Consider the following 19,911-nt stretch of genomic DNA (forward strand, 5'->3'; position numbering starts at 1 on the left):
ATCCTGAAATGTATTCCATATGTTCTGTGGACCCCACATCTTGCGGTGGGAACGGAAACTGCATTCATGCAGGCGCATGCCTACACATGGGTCCCTTGGTCTGAGCTCTGATAGCCTCTATTTTTCCTCCTTAATGCCCAACGTCATACTTTGTAATTATGTATTTACTTATATATTATGCAAATAATGATCTTCTCTTCCTACAACACATGCCCCATGAGGCCAGAGATCAGGTCTGTTTGGTTTACTGCTGTATCCCCGGTGCCTAGCAAGGGTCAGGTATATAATAGGCTCTTGATTGATCAGTATTGATAGTATTCATGATAATGCCTGGATATCTCCCCACGATAGCACACGATGGTACACGTGCCGAATTGGACATCTTGACTCCCGAAGAGAATACCAAAATCAAATTCAAGACACATTGCCTCTATGGCTGATTTTAGAAAATTCTGTCCAAAAAAGCTAAATTAAGAAAAATTTTGGGGGTGCTCTACGGGTGACCCTGAGGCTCAGCATAGACCAAAGCTATCTCTGGGCACAGGTCTTGTGCCCTCAGAGAGCGTGTCTGCTTGGCTCTCCTCTGTGTCCCACAGTGCCTGGCACAGGGCAAGCTGTCAGTTAATAGTTATCAGGTAAGTGGGGGAAATACATTTAAGGTAAATGCCAGCCTGTGCCCTCCTCTTGGGAATTTGCACTGCCTGTCAGCACCCTGGAGGCTCAGGCCCACGCTCTGGAGGTTAATGGTCGGGCTTTGATCCCAGCTGTGCACTCCTGGGCAAAGCTGCTGAACCTCTCTGTGCCTTTTTTCTGCATGTATAAAATGAAGTACCTGTTTCATACAGATCTTGTGAAGACAAAATCTGTTTTTCCATGTCAAATACAGCACTCGGCATGTATTGAGCACAGAGATGGTAGCTGCTGGCATTGCAGTGATAATGAGGGTGACACTTGTGGCATCTGGGGAACCAGTTCCAACAGACCTCAGTTTGGGAAATGCCAATAATGTGGAAGAGACTTTGGGAGGGTTTGCGTTCCATGGCCACCCCTGTAGTCTCTGGCTGGGTAGGGTGTCTGTCCCCTACATGGAGAGAGCCTGTCTGTAAGGCCTCCACACAGCAGATGAGCAGTCCCAAAACCAAAAGGGTGCAGGATCCTGGGGAGGCCCAAGCAGCCCAGAGTGGAGGCAGCCGGCCTGCGTCCAAGTCATTTAGCATCAGCAGCCACCTCTGTCTCTCTATCTGTAAAGCGGGTGGGACTGTCCCAGCCCTGGCTACCCTACAGCCTGTGAGCCTTCTCCAAACCCTGCACCCTCTGAGGCTGAGGCTTCCAGGCCCACAGCCCATGGCGCCGTGCCTCTCAGGCAGTCGTATCACCCTGCTGACGCCCTGCGGAGGCACGCCGCAAGCATGTCTTTCCCATGGCAGTGCCAGCCCTGCATTTGGGACATGCCGCCAGCCAGTCATACCCAGGCCGCCCAAGACGAGCTGGTTGAAATGCCTCAGGTAGTAAAGGAGTCCTGAGCACCCATAAGTCTTTCTCAAGGTAGCGGCCCCTTGTCATTAGCATCCTTGGACAGGAAGCAGATACCAAGTTCTAGAGGTCTTGTAACCGGGGCAGATGCCCCATAGGGCTTATGAGACTCTCAGTCCCTATAACTCCAAACCAGGGTTTGCCCCTGGAGTTGACTTAATCTTTTTAACGTCTTTGGCCTATGTCAGCTTTAAAAGATAGAGTGGTCATAATTATTAAGTCTTAGCACCATTATACAATTTTACCATCTAGAAAAGCTTTTTCATCTGCCCCTCGGGGGACGTCTATCAGCCCCTTTCTGTCCGAAGCTGGGCACCTGCTCTGTGTGCAGTCATCAGCCTTGACACACTTGTATTTGTTTGTGTTTTCTTTTTGGCTTCCCTCCCATTCTTAGAAGTTTCCTTTGAAAAAAGACTGTTTCAGCTCAGCTAGAAGGGAAGAGAAGGGACAGCATGTGGGGCACGCCAGACCTGGGTGGCTGCAGGAGATAAGTACATGAGAGGCGTCAGTGCGGAAGGGAGCATGGCTCCTGCCAGGCTGGGCACATCAGGCGGGTGACTGTTTCCTGCAGGTGGGCCATTCTCGATGCTTGAGCCGCTGCCCTGAGGGCAGCAGGGAGGTCTGAGGTCTGCAGAGATGGGTTCAAAGGATTGTCTGTCATCAAAGTGGGGACCTGGGCCCGTGGCTTGAGTGGGCTGAGCACTGACAGAAACCCTCTGGAAGCCACTTCTTGTATGAGATGGTTTTTGAGCAGCATAGATGGGGCACACTTGGGGGCTGAACTGCACCAGGAGCCTGGCTCCAGGTTTGCTGTTTGTTGAAGGAATATTCTCTGAACACCGCCTTGAGTCAGGCCTGGTGGCGGGCCGGTAGGTGGGTGGCGAGTGAATGCACTCAGACTGTGTTCTGCGTCGTCGATGCGAAGGCAGTTAGAACACTTGCCTACTGTGGATCCTCTCCCCAACCCCCCATCACTAGTGTCCCCAACTAATCAGTGAGCCCAGCTGTGTCCCCCTACTCCTTCCCAAGAACAAGGTGCTGTGTGTTTTTGAGCAGGTGCCCTCACTCTGGCTCATTTTCCTTGCCCTGAAGGGCAGCTTGGTATGGCCTCTGGGGTCCCCTGCCCTTCCCCAGTCCTGGCAGGGCAGGCGGTGGCCATGGCAGGGATCCCCCTGCTGGCAGCCTTGTTCGGCTGAGCTCATCGCAGGCTGGGCCAGCCTTCCTGTCACCTGGATGGTGTTATGAACTGCCACATGCTGGGTGCTTGTAGTTCAAGCCAAACAGGTTTGGGGAACTCATGGTTTCCGAGGACATCAGAGCCTGGTGTAAAAGCCCCACGAGGCAAGGATGTGATGGGTCTTGGATGCGTGGAGGCCAAATCAGGAGGCAGCACTGTGCACGTGACCTCCCTCAGCACCGACAGGAGGGAAGGACAGTCTGACCCGTGTGAGACCCGGCTCCCTCCCTCCTTTACTCCCTTCCTCTCTCTTTCCCTTCCCTTCATGTCTCTCTGTGTTGCCTTAAACAAGTTGCTTAGCCTCTCAGTGCTACTGTCCCCTCAGCCATAAAAAAGGCACAATACTACCCATGGGTAAAGGGAAGAGGAAATGAAAATGTGACCAGGGCCACCTTGTCCCCACGGTGTGCGAGCTGTGGGCACGACCGTGCCTCTGCCAGCACCCCGGCCCCCAGCATCTGCACTGAAGGAACCTCAATGGGTGTCCAGTTGCCTGTGGCCCCCAAGGACGCCTTCCATTTCTACCCCCTGAGCCCTCACGCTGGAAGGACTTCCCTGGGCACTGGGTCCTCCCCAGGCTTCAGAACCAGGCCCCTCTGGCACACGGCCACCTAGCGTGTTGCTCTTGAGTGTCTGCTGAGGGTGTCCCTGAGCGCTGTGTTCCCCCAACTTTGGTGATTAGGTGCTTCTCCAGGGATCTTGTTAAAATGCAGATTCTGACTCCCGAAGTCGGTTGAGGGCCAAGCAGCAGCATTTCTCACGAGCCTCCAGGGGCTGCGATGCTGCTGGTCTGCAGACCACACTCCGTGCAGACGGATCTAGACCAGTGGCTCTCAAATTGGCTTTTAAATTCTCAGCGCCCGGGATGCAGACCAGCTAAATCGGGATCTGCAGGGCGGAGGAGTGGGCATCGGGCTTGTTCTGTGGGGACTCCAGTGGACGTGAGATTGCAAACCGTCCGAGTTCACCAGGGCTCCTCTGAGCTGACATGGACCCGGCTCTAAGCCGATGCCCAGCTTTGTGGGTGGCTTGTGTGGCCATTCTGTGGGCAAAGGATCAATCCCAACTGGCTTTTTGGAATATTGAGGAGAGATTTTTTTGATCTCCATCACAACAAGGACTGTGTCAGGGAAGGGAACCCCAGTTTGGCATCAGATGGTCCTGGATTCAGATCATGGCTGAGAACATGGGCACCAGGCTGCTTTGCCTCATCTCAAAGAGGGGTGCAGTTCATCAGCCCCACCTCAGGGCTGCTGGGAGGACTTGAGGGGCTCCCGTGAAGCACCAGAATAGCTCCCAGGGCACAGGATGTGCTCAGTGAGTGACGCTATTACATTTTTTTCCTTGCTTGACGTCCTCATTTCGCAAGGGAGACCACTTTGGCTCAGAGAGGTGGAGGCATTTCCAGAGGTCACACAGCAAGTCAGCCATGGATCTAGGGCTGAAACTCCTGGTTCCTGCACCCAGCGCTGTGCTGCTTCTCCCACCCCTGACCCCCAGCCTGGGGGCCTCAATTGGGTGAGAAAGACCCTACCTGGAGCAGGAGGGCTGCCCACTTAGAGAAGGTGGAGCCAGCTTTAGGTGCTGACCATTCCTGGAAGCGGCCGGGGGCTGGTGCAGGAGGAGGCTCCCTGCTGCTGCGGCCCAAGGGGCTTTACCTGGCCTCCCGGAACTTCAGCATCTTCTCAGCTTGTCTGCAGCTTGGCACGGTTTCCGCACCCTTTACTTCTCCTTTACTTCCAGCAAAAGTGCAGAATGTCAGACACGGGTTTCAAATGAGTTGCCCTCTGAGAAGTCACGGAGAACTGTGTCAGACTGCTGCGGCAGCTGTGTGGCCCAACCAGCTCTGGGCGTCGCGTTCCAGGAGACTCCCCCAACGTGTGCAGGAGCAAGAGGCAGAAGGAGGGGACAGCGTGGGTAGGGGTCTCGACTCCAATCCCCGGCAGCCTGGCAGGGAGCATGGGACAGTGTCTCGGCCCCGTGGGGGGGACCCGAGAGCCCTGGAGGCTTGTCCTGGGGCTTATGGCAACTGCCCCCAAGCCCTCCCTCCTCTGCCCACCTTGACGGGAAAGCTCCCCGATGGAGCTCTGGGCCCCAGCGCCAGCTCCTGTCCTCCCCTCCTCTCCTGAATTCACTTCTTTCAGGCCTTTGCACCTTATCCCGGAAGCAGTTACCAAGGTTACCCACAGCCTCTGTGCAGCTAAACGCAGGGGTCGGTTCTTAGCTTCCGCACCCTTGGCCGCGGGCAGTGTTGCGCACTGCGGACCCTCCCTCTTCCCTGAAATTCTTGCCACCTGGTACCACTCTCTCCAGGCGTGGCTCATTGCTAGGTGCCCCCGTGCGTCCCGTCCTTGGCTTTGGACTCATCTCTGCCTCCCTCCCCTTGGTGAGCCCATTCAGTCCAGCAAGAGGCTGACCATCCCCAGATTCATCGGTTTCATGTCAGCTGCCCACTTGACATCTCCCTTGGGTCTAATAAACATTTCAAATTTAACCCTCCTGGAACCAATCTCTGCAGGAGGCCTTCTGCCGTCATCCCATCTCAGTTAAAGGGAAGCCGTCCCACCCTGGAGTCAGTGTGGACTCCTGTCTCTTTTTCACCCTGTGGCCCCTGCCTGGCATCCAGTTCATCAGCAAACCTGGTCAGCACCACTTCAAAGTGTTTCTGGACAGCCACTTCTCTGCCCCACCTCCTCAGCTGGCCTGAGGCCCAAGCTGCCGTCACCCCTATCCTGGCTGATGGCCATCACTTCCTAACTGGTTGCCCGGATTCCATTCTTGTCATCCCACAGTCCATGCCTAACACAGCGGTCACGTCAGCTCATGCCACGCCACTGCCTGGAAGGACAACCTGGCTCCCACCTCACTCGGGGGCCTGCTAGACCCTCCCCTTGGCCCCCCTTACCCCTCTGGCATCCCAGGCAAGTTTCCCTTCAGGGCCTTTGCACATGCTGTCCGCACCACCCAGAACACCAAGGCCCAGGTGTGTGAGTGGCCCACCACCCACCTCCGTCAGGTCTGGGCTCGCGTGTGTCTGTGAGGTCTTTCTCTTCCACCTGCAGCCCTGCCGCCTCCACCAGGCACTCCTGAGCCCCCTCCTCCGCTGCGGTGCTCTCCATGGCGATCCCTGCGCCTGATGTGCTACTCACTCGTTCATTCACTGTCTCCCCTGGGATGTGGTCTTGGGCCCTGCTCTGTCTCCAGTGCTCACACCGTGCTGAGCACCGAACCTGCTCAACTACAGAGACTAGATGAAGGGACTCTCGGGAGGTGAGGGTGGCCGGGAACTGGAGGCAGTCGTCAGCCCGGTCACATTCCCTTTCCTGCAGGTGCCACGCCGATGGCACTGACCGCTGCCAGCAGCCTCTCGTGTGGACGTGCTCTCGGACAGCAGCAGGGCCACCGGGCAGCTTTCCCACTCCCTGGCTTCCGGCTCCTCTGTGAATTGCCTCTTCACGTCGTTAAGCTGTCTGTTCAGTGATTGCACAGCCTTGCCCACTCTTATTTATTGTTGTTGTTCTCACCTCAGTCCAGCCCCTTGGCCCCAGCGTCCCCTGTTACAGGAAGGCCCTGGAGATGAGAGGCTCAGGTGTGGCCGCTGCTCCAGGACGTCACCTTCTTCCGACTCCGCAAGCCTCCATTCCGGCCCCTCCCCGAGCCTGCAGCACCAGCCAGCCCGCCAGGCCCGTGGCCCTGGTGCTCTCTGACCTGGAGCCCCCACTCTGGGAGCCCCTCTCGGGGTAGCCCAGTGTCTCCTTTACCAGAACCAGTGGGGTCTGACTGAAAATGTGACCTCACACCCACATCACGCCCCCTCCAAGACCCCGTTTTCCTCTCTGGGCCACGTAGAGGCACCTCGGCACCTCCCTGAAGCATCCTTGGCAAAGCGCCCGCAGGGATGAGGCTCTCTCCTGTGTGCCAGGCAGCAGCTTGGGTGCTGCAGACGTGTCAGTGACAAGAAGTCTCTGAGGGGCCAGTGAACAAATAACCGACTTGGTTCAGAATATACTGACTGGGAAATACAAGAAAGAAAGTAACAGGGACTGGAGACTGGGCGCTTTAGGGAGGGCATTTGCATTTCAAATGGAGTGGCCTGGGATGGGAGGCTCATCAAGAAGGATGCGCTTGAACAAGAGCCTGAGGGAGGGAGGGGTGAACCCCGGGATGGCCTGGGGAGCAGTCCTTGGCCCCATGTTGGAATCACTGGGGAACTTGGGAATACTGGCGCCGGGTGCCACCCCAGGAGATGCTGCTGTCACGGGTCTGGCTTGCAGCCTGGGCCTCCCCGGGTGCATCTAGTGAGTAGCTGGGGCTGAAGGCCACCAGGAGGAGGGCTCTGTGTGCATGTGCTGAGGAAGCCCGGCGTGGCTGGGGTAATAAGCTGAAGGGAGTTGGGGAGGTGAGTCAGAGAGGCAGGGAGGACCCTGCCAGGGGGTCACACAGCCAGCCAGTATGAGGATCGGGACTTGCACTGGGGTCTCTTAACAGCCACGCTGCCTCCCCTGGGTTACCACCTAGCATCCTTTCATTTAGCAAGTCCCCCTACCCCACTGCCCGCAGATTGCCACAATCCACACCCCTTGCATTTGAATAGATTTGGAGTGCCAGCAGGCACCGCGCTGCGAGCCCCTCTCTAAATGTAATCAAATATAATCGCCACAACAACCCTGTGAAATTGCTATTCCCGTTTTGCAGATGGTGAAACTGGAGCTCAGAGAGGTGTAAGCTTTGCTGAGGTCACACAGCTAGTTGAGTGACGACCAAGAATCGTGAGGCCTTGGCATAGTAACCACTGCCATGCTGAGGACTGGACAAGTATCTGGTTCTGCAGACACTGTTCCTCAGCCCTGAACATCTTCAGGCAGCCACCGGGGTCTCAAGAGTTCTCTGAACAGAGAAAGTTTCATGATGAGGAAGGAGACTGTCCTGGTGGACATCATTGCCCCAGTCCTGACAGGAGATGTCCGGGCACTGACCTGCTGTCCCCCCAGAACCGTGCCCATGGAGCGGGAAGGTTTGGGCCCTGCCCCTCCAGGAAAGCCTCTGCATCTGTCTGAGCTTCAGTTTCCTCATCGGTGAAAGGGGTATAAAATCACTGTTCTTCCTGTCTTTTGAGCTGCTGGGAGAGTCCAAAGATAACAGCTGAGAAAGTGCTTGGGAATCACAGGGGCTCCGTGCATGTCGGGGGGCTTGTCCTCCGCTGGACCAGGTGGCGTACGGAGGATGGGAGAGGGAGCTGCCCGCCCACCCACTTGGGCCCGGGGGTAGGGGGACGCACGCCCCCCACTGAAAGCGGCTGCAGGATTCTGAGGGTGGAAGAGACCCCAAAGGAGCGGAGCTGCCTGGTGACTCGGGGGCCCTGGGGGGTCAGGGCTGTTGATCTTTGGGGGCCTGATCTGGTTTCTGCACGGTAACAGATGTATAGTGATGGTGACAGAGAGGGAGAAGCCGGGGACTGACGGCACAGAGCCTGTCCTTCTCCAGAGCTGCTGCTCGTCCTGCCCCGTTGGCTGGAGACATCGCCCCAGAGGACAGTGTCCCTGGGGGGTAGTGCGGGGTGACGTGTGGTGCCAGGACTGCCCCTTCTTCCCCAGGACAAGGGCGACCAGGCCTTCCTCAATTCCAGGCAGCCTCACTGCTGACTGTCGCCGCCTGCAGTTGGGTCGGGCTCGAGGAGCATGCCCGGTGGGGGCTCCGGTCAGCCCATGGCGTCCCACAGGTCACCTCCCAGGCCTTGGGGGCCCTGAGGGGCACAGGCTTGCTGCCGGGCTTCGGGTCTCAGTTTTTCGCCTTGAATCTTGCTCAGGAGGTGGAATGAACTGCCCTTGGTTGCGCAGCGTGGGGAGGAATTCGCACGGGCACAGGGCTGAACCTTGCCTGGAAGCCAGGCCCTCGTTTGTCTGTTTAAACATTCACCTATTTCATTTATTTTAATAGCTCTTTATTGAGAGCTACCTTTTCGACTACTAACATTTCGGGCTGGATCATCCTTTGTCGTGGGGGCTTCCTGGGCACTGGGTCGGCCCCCAGCACCCCTGGGCCCACCCTCTCCATGCAGACAGCAGCAGCCCAGCCCTCAGACGTGACCACCAGAAATGTCTCCACACACTGCCGCACGCGTCCCCTGGCGGGGAACCACTCGCCTGAACCCTGACGCTCCAGCCCTGAGCCTGGCCCCCATCCTGTCCCCCGTTCCCCAGATAGAGCTGGCTCCGGGCCCGCACCTGCAGCAGCTGAGACCCCCAGACGTGTTCCCCGTTCCCCGTTCCCGCATTCCCACACACCTCAGCTGCCCCCTCTCCTGGCTGGAAGGCCTGCCCAGTTGCATTCTTCTATCTAGACAGGCAGACTTGGGACTCAGAACAAGTTACTTGACCTCTCTGTGCCTCCATTTCCCTATGTGTAAATTAAGGCCAGTGTAGTTTCCACGTTGGTCGTGTGTAGGTAGAGCGAGGTAGTTGATGTATGTGAAGTGCTTAGCCCAGTTCTGGGCATGTAGTAAAGGCTGTATGTGCTGTTCATTGTGCTGAGCCAGGGATGCAACAACGACAAGGCAAAGGCCCTAAACTTGGGATCACAGCTCACGAGGCAGCAGCCACGTTATTCTGTGGTCGCAATTCAGTGGAACAAGTGCCATGACGGGGAAGTACAAGGGGGCAGTGGAAGTCTGCAGGAGGGAGACCTCCCACGAGAGTTAAAGGAAAGCTTCCTGGAGGAGGTGGTGTTCCAGCCAGGACTGGAAAATGAGCACCAGTTAGTTGGGTGAAGGAAGGGGTGGAATGCTTTCCTGAAAAAAAAAAAAAATCCAACTGAATGGGCTCTCATAGCAAATAGGGTCCAACCATGCCAGCATCTGGGTTCTACCGGCTTGGATGTCCTCCACGTGGAAGTGCTCAGTACAGAATAGGGGCCACATGCAGAGTGGACAGGATCCAGCCCTCCGTCCTCTCTCCTGTGTAGTCCTCCATGGATGTCACTTGGCACCAGAAACCTCCCGGATGCTACCGAGGGGAGCAAACAGGAGAGCCCCCAACTGCGCGGCCAGGGCTCCTTCCTGCCCGCCTGCCTATCCATGGGGGTCCTCCGGCTGTCCTGCTCTGTGCAGGGTCTCAGCACCCATCCGTGGGCCTTCACTTGCCCGACCGCCTCTAAGGGGAGGGAAGGTGGTGGCAGAGCACGGGACACTCCTGCGCGTCGTGAAAGCTGGCATCCTGCGGGCTGCCAGGTGCCTGGGAGCGGCAGTGCTGGCCCTGAGGCCTCCCGGGCGTGGTCTGGGGTCTGGTCTGGGCCCCCGGTGACAATGTGTGTCATTTCTTTCCCCGCACAGCTACAGCCTCCGCCTGGCATCCCGATGCGCTCCACCGGCCGTGCCGTACATCACCAGGCAGTGTAGGAATGTCAAGGCCATGGCCGCAGCCCAGTTCCAGGGACCTATCTTCAAAGAGTAGACACCCCGCCTGCTCCCTGACAGGTACGAGGAGGGTTGAGCAGCCTCTGGCAATGTTCCAGGGTCCCTGAGGGCCAAGGGGGTCTTGGGGTGGCTGGGAAGAAGGGAAGTGTGTGGGCATGGCTTGGGGGCACCCCCTGTGTGCTAGCTGGGCTTGGGGCCTTCCTGAAGGGAGGGCACATAGTGGCTGAGAGTGCAGACCCTGGGCCACCCTGGGTCGCAATCCCAGCTCTGCCGCTTACTGGCTGCAGGCATTCAACAACTTACTCAATCTCTCTGAGCCTCAGTTTCCACATCTATAAAATGGAGATGGCATTAATGCCTACTTTATAGGGTTCTGAGAATGATAAGTGTCAAAAATATGCAAAGCACTTAGAACAGTGTCTGGCATAAAGCACGAGGTCAGCATGAGCTATCATTATTGTAATAATAATCATATAATAGTAATCAGCACTTAATTGAAACCTTCCGAGATGTTAAGCCCAGAAAAGATTATGGAGCCCCTATTCCCATACTTTTTTGAAAGTAGAAGTAATACTAATCTGTAAAATATAAAACTTAAATGTATATTGAGCCAGGAGTCTTCTTCTAGATTTTCTGATGGTAAAATTGAATTCATTCATAGAAGCCAGACTTTTCATCTTCAGAGGTGCCGGAATTTGCCAGCGAGCTGGAGCGGGTGTGGGCTTCCCTGTTGGTCTTCTTTCACTGTGTCCTCACGACCAGCATCTGAGCATGACTGCAGGACCGCATGCACCAGTACACTGGGGCACCGGCTAAAAATACAGACCCCGGGGTCCCACTGCAAATTTACTAAACAGGCATCCTGGTGTGAAGGCCTGGGACATGAGCAGGTGGCCCTGGGATTCTGGGACATTCTGAAGTTTGGGGATGCCTGCTTAATGTAGCCAGGGTTTTTTGGAGTGAGAATGCAGTAGTTTAAGGCAAGAATGGGCTGACTTCTGGATGTCCGAGGTCCTCCTCACCTCCACCTGCTCTCCCAACTGCATAGCTTGCTCACCCCTCCCTCCCTTAAGGAGTTGGGGTTTCTGGGCTTGGCCTTATTTCTTTGGAGGTTAGGGAGAGGAATGAAAACAACGTCCGCCTTCCCTAGTGCGGCTATTGTCTGCGGCCAGAAGTGAGTCCGGAAGCAGCCCTTGAGGGAGGCCATGACCCTGAGCGGAATGCTGTGGAGCAAAGCTGAAATGGACACAAAGAACAGACTTGGAAGGCTGGGAAGGTTATCCCACCCCCTGTTCCATTTCACAGATGGAAAGATTAGGGCCTGGAGTGCAGGGGCGTGGCTAGACCCCTTCAGAGGACGGGGGCGTGTCCCAGGCCCCCCCTGCGGGGGCAGCTGCTGCGGGGACCTCCGTGCAGGGCCCAGCCCCAAGCAGGTGTTCTTGGCAGCCTGAGGGAGAGCCTGGAACAGCTGGACTGATTTCCTGTATAGACCAGGGTGTTTCTGTTGGCTGCCGGGGTCTCAGCGATGCTCAGCACTGCTAAATCCAGGCTCTCCCTGGGCGTGGCCACGGCCCTAGGTGGATGCATTCTTTTCTCTTATTTTCAAACACACCCAGCTTCCCAAGTTAGGGGCTCACATAAATAGAGGCCCAACTTAATTTGTGTCTGCAGCTAAAACCTTCTATTTGCTTACCTACAATGAACATTCAGAACTCAACACTTTGGTTTCTAAGTGACTGAAACATATCCCTTAAGGTCTTGCCAAACTTTTTCTATATTTAAATTTTTTCTAAAATTTAGAATTTATATCTACAACAAGCATGTGCTACTTATATTATTTTCTTTAAATGACTTTTTGAAAAAACATCTCACCCACCACTGCCTGTCTTAGCTTGGCCTGCCGTAACAGAATACCCCAGGCGGAGGGGCTTAAAGAACAGATGTTTATTTCTCACAGTCCTGGAGACTGGAAGTCTGGGATCAGTGTGCTGCCATGGTCCGGTGTGGCAAGGACTCTTCCCTGGCTTGTAGATGCCACCCTCTTGCTGTGTGCCCACAGGGTGGAGAGAGGAAGGTCTGGTGTTGCTTTTTTTTAAGGGCACTAATCCCATCATGGGGGCCCCACCCTCAGGACCTCATCTAGACGTGATCACCTCTCAAAGGCCCACCTCCCAATACCATCACACTTTGGGGGTGGGTAGGGCTTTCACATTTGAATTGTGAAGGGTGGGGGTGCCCACAATTCAGTCCACAGCAGCTCCAGGGTGATCTGTAAGTTGCCACAGCAGTGGATTTTAGCATGGCGTGTGTAGTTCATCAGTCCCATTGTGTAGAGAGGGAAACAGACACAGGGGCAAGTGACAGAAATGAAGTCTGTGCCCACCCTTGAAATCATATGCAAAACTGTGCATGCATGGGGCTTTGCTCTGAGCAAGAGTTGGCATCCTAAATCACACAGGGCCTGGGCCTGCCCTTCGCCCTGTTGCTTTGCCAGATTGGAGGCCCGGGGAGCAGTTTACTGGACAGTCTGAGCTGAGGGAGGAACCAACACAGAGGTGCCTGGCTGTTCTCCAGTCTCTGCCTGCTACTGTCTTCTGTTGCACCTCCCCTTTCTGAGCTGTAATGACATCTCAGGCAAAGCCCCGAGTGTTCTATTCACTTTTAGGTGTAAAAAGTGCCTAGTCCAGTGTGAATTTCCATTGCTCATCCCATTTCGCCTCCATCTCTTTCCAGTCCACAGGGCTGGCCGGACTTAGAACCGCAGGTCTGGGGAGGGCGGTCCGGGGAACGGGCTGGCACTCTCGCTTGTCTAGCTGCCACCGTGATCTCCCGCCTGGCTGCCGCTGCTCCTTCAGCTAAGGCTCCCTGAGTCTGGCCCCTCAGGGGTCTGGGAGTGGGGTGGGTGGAGGGTCTCCCCTTGGCGCCACCTCTGCTAGCCTCCCCTTAGCTCCAGCCCCAGCCCTTGCTGTTGGGGGTCCCCTCCTGGGAGAGCCTGCTTCTCAGGTGTGAGACTGGCAAGAAGGTTGGAATTGACATAGAATGTGGTGGTTTCTGGAGTTGAATAATGGCTCCCATAGTCCTGCCAGGTACTTCTCTGTGTTTCAGTTTGCCCATCTGTAAAATGGGTTCATAATAGTAATGCCTCTCTCGTGGGCATATTGTAAGGATTACATGGGTTAGTACACGAAAAACATGTAGGGAAGTGCCAGGTATGTAATAAGCTTTCTGTAAATCAGCACTGCTATTAGTGTTATTCTCATTGAGTTGAGTTAATGTTAGTGATGGTAGTAATAATAATAGTAGTTAGCAGTAGTAGTAGGAATAGCAATGGTGACCAGGTCCTGGCTGAGAGAACTGAACCCCTGAACGTGGCCCAGCCCAATTCCATACTGGTATACAACCCAATGGAGCAAACATTGCAGGCACCACTCACATGCCTGGCTCTGTGCCACATACCGTGGACAGGGTTTCTGTGGAGGAATTGTGTGGGCTAACCATTCACCCTAACAGAAACACACACAGGCTCTGCAGTGGGCTTGACCTGAATTCAAGTCCCATCTCTGCTGCTTGTCATCAGCCTGACTTTATAAGACTTCTCTCTGAGCCTCTAGATCTCTCATGTCAAATGGCAATCTGTGTCACCTGCCACAAGGGTTGTTGTGAGACTTTGAATGAAACTAACTGATGGTGTCACTACTTCAGAAAAATCTTTGGCAGTATTGACGGAAGCTGAACTCATATGCAGGGCCTGGGACTCAGCAATTACACTCTAGGGATACACTCAGCAGAAATGTGTACATGTGTGCACCAGGAAAAACACACATGAGAATGTTGGCAAGTGCACTCACTACTACCCAGCACTTCCACTTGGTATGAATATGTGCATGTGTGCACCTAGACACATGTAGGAATGTCCTAGCAGCACTCCCGATGGCCCCAGACTGGCGCCCATCCCCTTGTGCATTGCTGGTGGACTAGGCATGAGCCTACAGGAGTCTTGCAGCGAGGAGATAGAAGAACTCCAGCCACACACTCTGAATGGGTGAATCTCCATGACCACGTAATGTGGAAGAAGCCACACATATAAGGATGTGTGCTGATTGAGTCCATTCATTTAAGTTAAAAAAAAATGGGGCCGAATCAGTCTATTGTGAGAGAGGTCAGACAGTGGTTATTCTGGGGGTGAGGGTTAGGATTTACCCTACCAGGGGCCGTGGGTTGTGAGCTAAGGGATGGGTGGTCATGTTCTGTGCCCTGATCTGGGTGCTGGTTACTCGGAGTGTTTGCTGTGAAAATTCCTCCAGCTGTGCTTTTTTCTGTATGTATGACACACTTTAATACAAGTTTAATTAGAAAAATGAAGTGGGATAATGCTTGAACTGCCCCCAGGAGGCCCTGAATTCGTGGGCACCATTTTTATATTACATTTTCTTTCCTTTTTCTCCTCAGCACCTGAAGTGACCTGGAATCAGTGAAGCCAAAGGGACTGGCCTTCTGCCCTGCAGGGAGTACCAACCTATTCCAGTTCTGTGACCTGGGAGAGAAAGGGCGTGTGTGTGCCTGTGTGTGTGCACGCGTGTGCGGTCTGCAGACCAGGGTCCTGAGCCCCAGGGAGGCGGGAAGGCAGCTGATTCCACACCATGGACACTTGGGTGCCGCCCCCGGGACGGTGTTGTGCAGCCTGGCCTTCCTGTCGGGGCAGTCCTCTCCTACTATGCAATTTTTCAAGAGCTCCTTGATCCTGCTTTTCACTTCTCCAGTTGTGTTTTGCCTGGTGGGGACTTTGGTCTGGCTCAGGGGTCAACTCCAGGCCCCGCCTCCCCCGCCCCCACCCTCTCTGGGGATCAGTAGCCTGTAGACACGTCGGAGCCTCGCTCCTGGACCCTTTGGCCTGCACACTTGGAAAACCCCCTTTGCCGGAGCAATCTGAGCTGCTGGCTCTTGAGTTATTTCCAGATTTGAAATTCTAGTCAGTCTGCGTGCATCTGGACAAAGTCCTCGTCCCCATTTATGGCGTGGGTTCCTCCCTTGGGAGAGGCAGTGGGGGGACAGCGTGTGGGAGGGGACGGCTTCCGTGCGCGTCCTTGCCTCACTTGGTGGACCTTCAACACGTTTAGCATCTGACCTTCTCAAAGTAAATGAAAAGGGAAACAGCAGTTGGAAAATAAGTTGGAGGATTAAAAAACATAGGGGTGGGAGAAAAAGAGATTTCCAGAGGCCATCAGTCGCCTGCCAGGGAGCGATGGCTTGGGCCCTGCCCCGGGGCGGAGCAGTGCATGTCTCGGAGAAACGGGTGAGCTGAGCTAGGAGTTTGGACCCATTCCGTGCGGGTCGTGGGTATTGTGCCTTTGGGGCAGACCCCAGACGAGGATATCTGAGGCCGCTTTGGCACTGTTTTTTCAGCTCCATTTTCAGTAGAGATTTTATGAAACCCAAAGTGGAAGGCGGGAGCTCTGAAGAGTGCGCGTGGCCACACACAAAAAAGGGACTTTTTTTCAGGGCTACTACTATGGTTGATCTTGCAACTTTGTAAATATGTATGTAGACACTTTTAAAAGCACGTATTTATGTCCCTGACTGTAAATGCCCCATTTTTAGAGTTTTATAACTTGTGTTATTTAATGGATCAGTCGACTGGCTGCAGGGTGGGGTCTGACAATGGTCCAGGAGAAAGGTCTCATGAGGTTCTCACATGGGCACAAAAATCATTGGCTTACATCACAGTTTTTCCTATTTCCCACCCAGCTAAAAACTGTTGCTTGTTTTAAATTTCCATAAGCTGGAATCCTTTTGCCTGCTCTTAAAATTAGCCCCCACAAGCATGAAAATCTGTGGCTGTTCCTTATCCTAATGATACGATTTTGCCCCATAAACATCGGCGTTCGTGAACTGTGCTGCAGCCTCTCAGTTCTTGAGGGTTTCCCCTTCCAGCAGCAAGAAAAGCTCGTGAACCCACAGCTTCAAAAGTCCTTCCACCAATGGTGAACTACAGAAAACGTGGGCTTTAGAGGACACTCATTTTTTGCATGTGCTGGTCAGCCTCTGACTGCTCCCAGACTAGCAGGACAAGGGCTGTGAGTGTTCCAATCATGAAAAGGGGAGGGGGGTGTTTTTTTGAAGAGCAGTGTCTTCTGGGCAGCGGTGGTTTTTGAGCGTGGGTTTGGATCATGGAAGAGGACGGTTCTGTATCTGCCATGTGAAGAAATTAATAAAATTGTGAGGCACGATTGTAAAGAACAAGCATGGAGTGATCATTTTGGTTTCTGTGTTTTATGTCTTCCGTTCTGGTGATTTCTGTGCCAGTGGGGTGGGAGGGGTCCCTGAGGGCTCCATTCCAGGAGCAAGAGAAACCAAACCTAATGTTTGGAGGAAGCTCACTGTAGAAATAGCCTACCTGGTGAGCAAGGTTACTCTGCCTTCAAGTCACCCACCCACCTGCCAGCCAGTAAGCTAAGCCATTTCACTAAGACTAGAAAGGCCTCCTGGGATTGCAAATAGATTCTTGTCTTTAAACAGCTTGATTGAGCTCTAATTCACATACCACACAATTTACCCATTTAATTGTATAAATTAGTATATACACAAATTGTTTTTAGTATATTCACAGAATTGTGCAAACATCACAATTATAGAACATTTTCAGTTGCCCCTTCAAAAGAAGTCCTATTCCTTTTAACAGTCACTTCTGTTTCTCCCTAAGCTCCTAGCCCTCAGCGACCACAACTCTGCTTTCTGTCCCTGTAGATTGACCTGTTCTGTACATTTCATATAAATGGAATCATACAGTATATGGTCTTTTGGGACAAGCTTCTTTTACTTCACACAATGTTTTCAAGGTTCGTCCAGGATAAAGCTTGTCTTGCATTTGTCTTTATGGTCAAATACCCCACTTGTATGGACTTTTACATTTTACTTATCCGGTCTTCAGTTGATGGACTTTTGAGTTGTTTTTACTTTTTGGCTATTAAGAACAATGCAGCTATGAACAGTCCTGTACAAGTTTTTGTGTGGACATAGGATTTCTTGGGCATATGGCTAGGAGGGAATCGATGGCTCATATGGTAAACCTATATTTAACATTCTGAAGAACTGTTAGCTATTTTCTGAAGTGATTAATTTTACGTTCCCACCAGCAATAGATGAGGATTCTAATTTCTTCACATTCTCACTAGCACTTGTTGTCTTTTAAATTTTTGTCATCCTTGTGGGTGTGAATGCAAATAAAGTCCTTTGAAGGGCTAGCCATCCCTCTGATACAAATCCTAGCAGTTAGATACCTTGAGAGGATAGGGATGAGGACAGGTGAATTTTGATGGGAGGTGAGAGACAAGCATTTTCTTGGGTTTGGGGTGGGTAGATGGTAAAAGCCTCTAAAATAATCTTTGCACACATACAAATACAGCAGAGGACTGGGAAGAAGAGCCCAAAGTTCTGTCTTTTCACTTACATGCTTTCTCTAAAAAGATGTGATATTAGCATTCTCTGGGGAAACAGAACCTATATATAGGCATATAGCATGGGAAATGGCAATGTGAGCGTGGAGGCTGAGAAGTTCCCCATCTGCCTTCTATAAGCTGGAGCCCCAGGGAAGCTGGTGCTGTAATTCATTCTGAGTCTAGAAGCCTGAGAACCAGATTGGCTGATGGTATAAATCCAAGTCTGAGGGCAGGAGATGAGCTGAGGTGTCCCTGCTCAACAGGCAAGCAGGAAAAAGGGCAAATTCCTCCTTCCTTTGACTTTTGGTCTGTTCAGGACCTGGAAGGATTGCATGTCGCCCGGGGAAGGCAACCTACTTTACAATCCCACCTACTCAAATGCTAATCTCACTCGGAAACCCCATCACAGCCACCCAGAAATGACCATCAATCCAGGCATCCTGGTCCAATCAAGTTGACTCCAAATTAACCCTCACATCTAACTTTCCACTCTGGGGACTCACTGGTAGCGGGGAGGCAGGAGAGGAGATGTAAGGGAAAGGAGACCATTTTGGGAAATGAAAGGGGCTGGTGCAGAGGCCAGCCTGGGGTGTGTTGAGAGCAGAGGGGTGGGACCCTCATCCAGTCTGGGGCACTGGGAGGCTTCCTGGAGGAGGAGAGAAACTCAGAGGACTCTTGTAGACCCTGACAGGTCTCCTCACCTGATCTCCACATTGGGTCTTAAAAAGATTCATGAGGCTTTCTTAGTTATTCCGAGTAGCCTGGAATTCAAATGGTAACACGAATGCCCATTAATTAATTGACTGCTTTTCAGCCTAGCAGACACTCCCACACATGTGATTCCATCCCATTCTTCTCGTAAGCCTTGAGGCAGGCAAGGAGGTCTAATGTCTCTGCTACCACTGAAGCGGGCCGAGGACTCCCCGGGGTCACACCTGCTCAACCCCAGCGGGACCTGAAGAGCCAGCCCCCGACTCCAAGCCCAGGCCTGTTACTCACAGGTAGCATTTACTGAGCCCTGCCACCTGGCGGAGTTCCTGCATATTGCCTCTCACAGTGTGACCTGCCAGCACGGACACCTGCCAGCCATTTCACAGGTGAAGAAACTTGAGGCTCAGACATGTTAAGCAACTTGTTCAGGGTCACACAGCTGGTGTGGATCAGGAACTGCACTCAGGACTTGCAGGCCCAAAGTTCAAAATTTCCTACCCACCCACTCTCGCCCTTACTGCTCCCTCTACTGTCACCCTATTGGTTCCTGCGGCTCCTGAGCCACGCTAGAGGTCAGGCGTCCTTCCTGCCTGCTCCCAAAACATAGCAATCAGCTGCTGGACTTTGCTGCATCACAGATGTGTGACCATACAAGAAGTGATAGGTAGAAAGATAGACATAAGCAACCAGAAAAGGGAAGATAAGGTTCAAAGAAAAAGCTGCTCAAACTTTGTCAAGGTAGGGTCCCATGTGCAGACAACAGCGGCTTTGCAGGGAGATCACTTCCTTCCCAACCAGGGCACAATGGAAGGGAACTAAGAACTGCCCAAATCACACCTCAGCACGGGGAAAGGACATGCTCACCCAGGGGGATGGCTGTATAGAAAGGCCCATCAATCGAGTAACTCTGCCTTGTCCATCAGAAAGGCGCCTCGTAGCCAGAATGCAATATACAAGCTTCCAGCCTAACAGATCAAGGCGTCTACCTTGCCTGGCCAGCTCCTCCCCTGGAGTGTATTCAAATAAAACGCTCTGCTTTGCTGCTGTGTCTCTGCCTTTCAATCGAAATGGAGTTAACATTGAGGATAAGAGTAAACTAAAATAGAGTCGGGGCCATTACGGAAATAGGGTCTAGGCCCCATGACCTGGTCTCTGAAACTGACTCTTCTCCGAAGTTAAACGTTGTATTGTCAAAACATAAACATCCTGGACAGACACCGGCTGCCTGCAACCAAGTGGACTTTTTGCCTAGTGAACAGCCTGAATAACTACTTAGGTTGTAGTAAGTGTAGGTTTCAATAGCTTTAGCCAATGGTGATTCTTTCAAAACGACTCATGGAAGCCCCCTGGGGGTTCACCTTTTTGTCTTAAAAGCCCTAATTAGCCTTTTCTCCTTTTCTGCACATACTTCGAGTTTCCTTCTGAATCTATGATCCTAGATTACAACCCCTAACCACCCCCGCCCTGCTACCCACTAGCCCGGAATATGCACAACCAATTCTTTTACAGCTTTGCCTTTTTTGGGTGGGCACTTGTTTGTTAAAGGGAATCAGCCCTGTACCCCCCCTATGTCCTGGAGAGGC

The 19,911-nt window shown here is 53.2% G+C and overlaps 1 protein-coding gene across 4 annotated transcripts in view; it reads left to right on the forward strand.

Moving 5' to 3' along the window:
• PRDM2 (PR/SET domain 2) overlaps window positions 1–14,993 on the forward strand; it is a 128,887-nt gene extending 113,894 nt beyond the window's left edge. For all 4 annotated transcript variants that reach the window (XM_036925118.2, XM_057499759.1, XM_036925121.2 and 1 more), the window contains 2 exons: window positions 10,098–10,241; window positions 14,631–14,993. In XM_036925118.2, the coding sequence (XP_036781013.2) occupies window positions 10,098–10,218 (121 nt within the window). In that variant the 3' untranslated portion in view covers window positions 10,219–10,241; window positions 14,631–14,993. The remainder of the gene's footprint in view (window positions 1–10,097; window positions 10,242–14,630) is intronic.
• Window positions 14,994–19,911: the final 4,918 nt, after the last annotated feature.

Source organism: Manis pentadactyla, chromosome 4 (genome assembly GCF_030020395.1).
Source record: "Manis pentadactyla isolate mManPen7 chromosome 4, mManPen7.hap1, whole genome shotgun sequence".
Taxonomy (NCBI): domain Eukaryota; kingdom Metazoa; phylum Chordata; class Mammalia; order Pholidota; family Manidae; genus Manis; species Manis pentadactyla.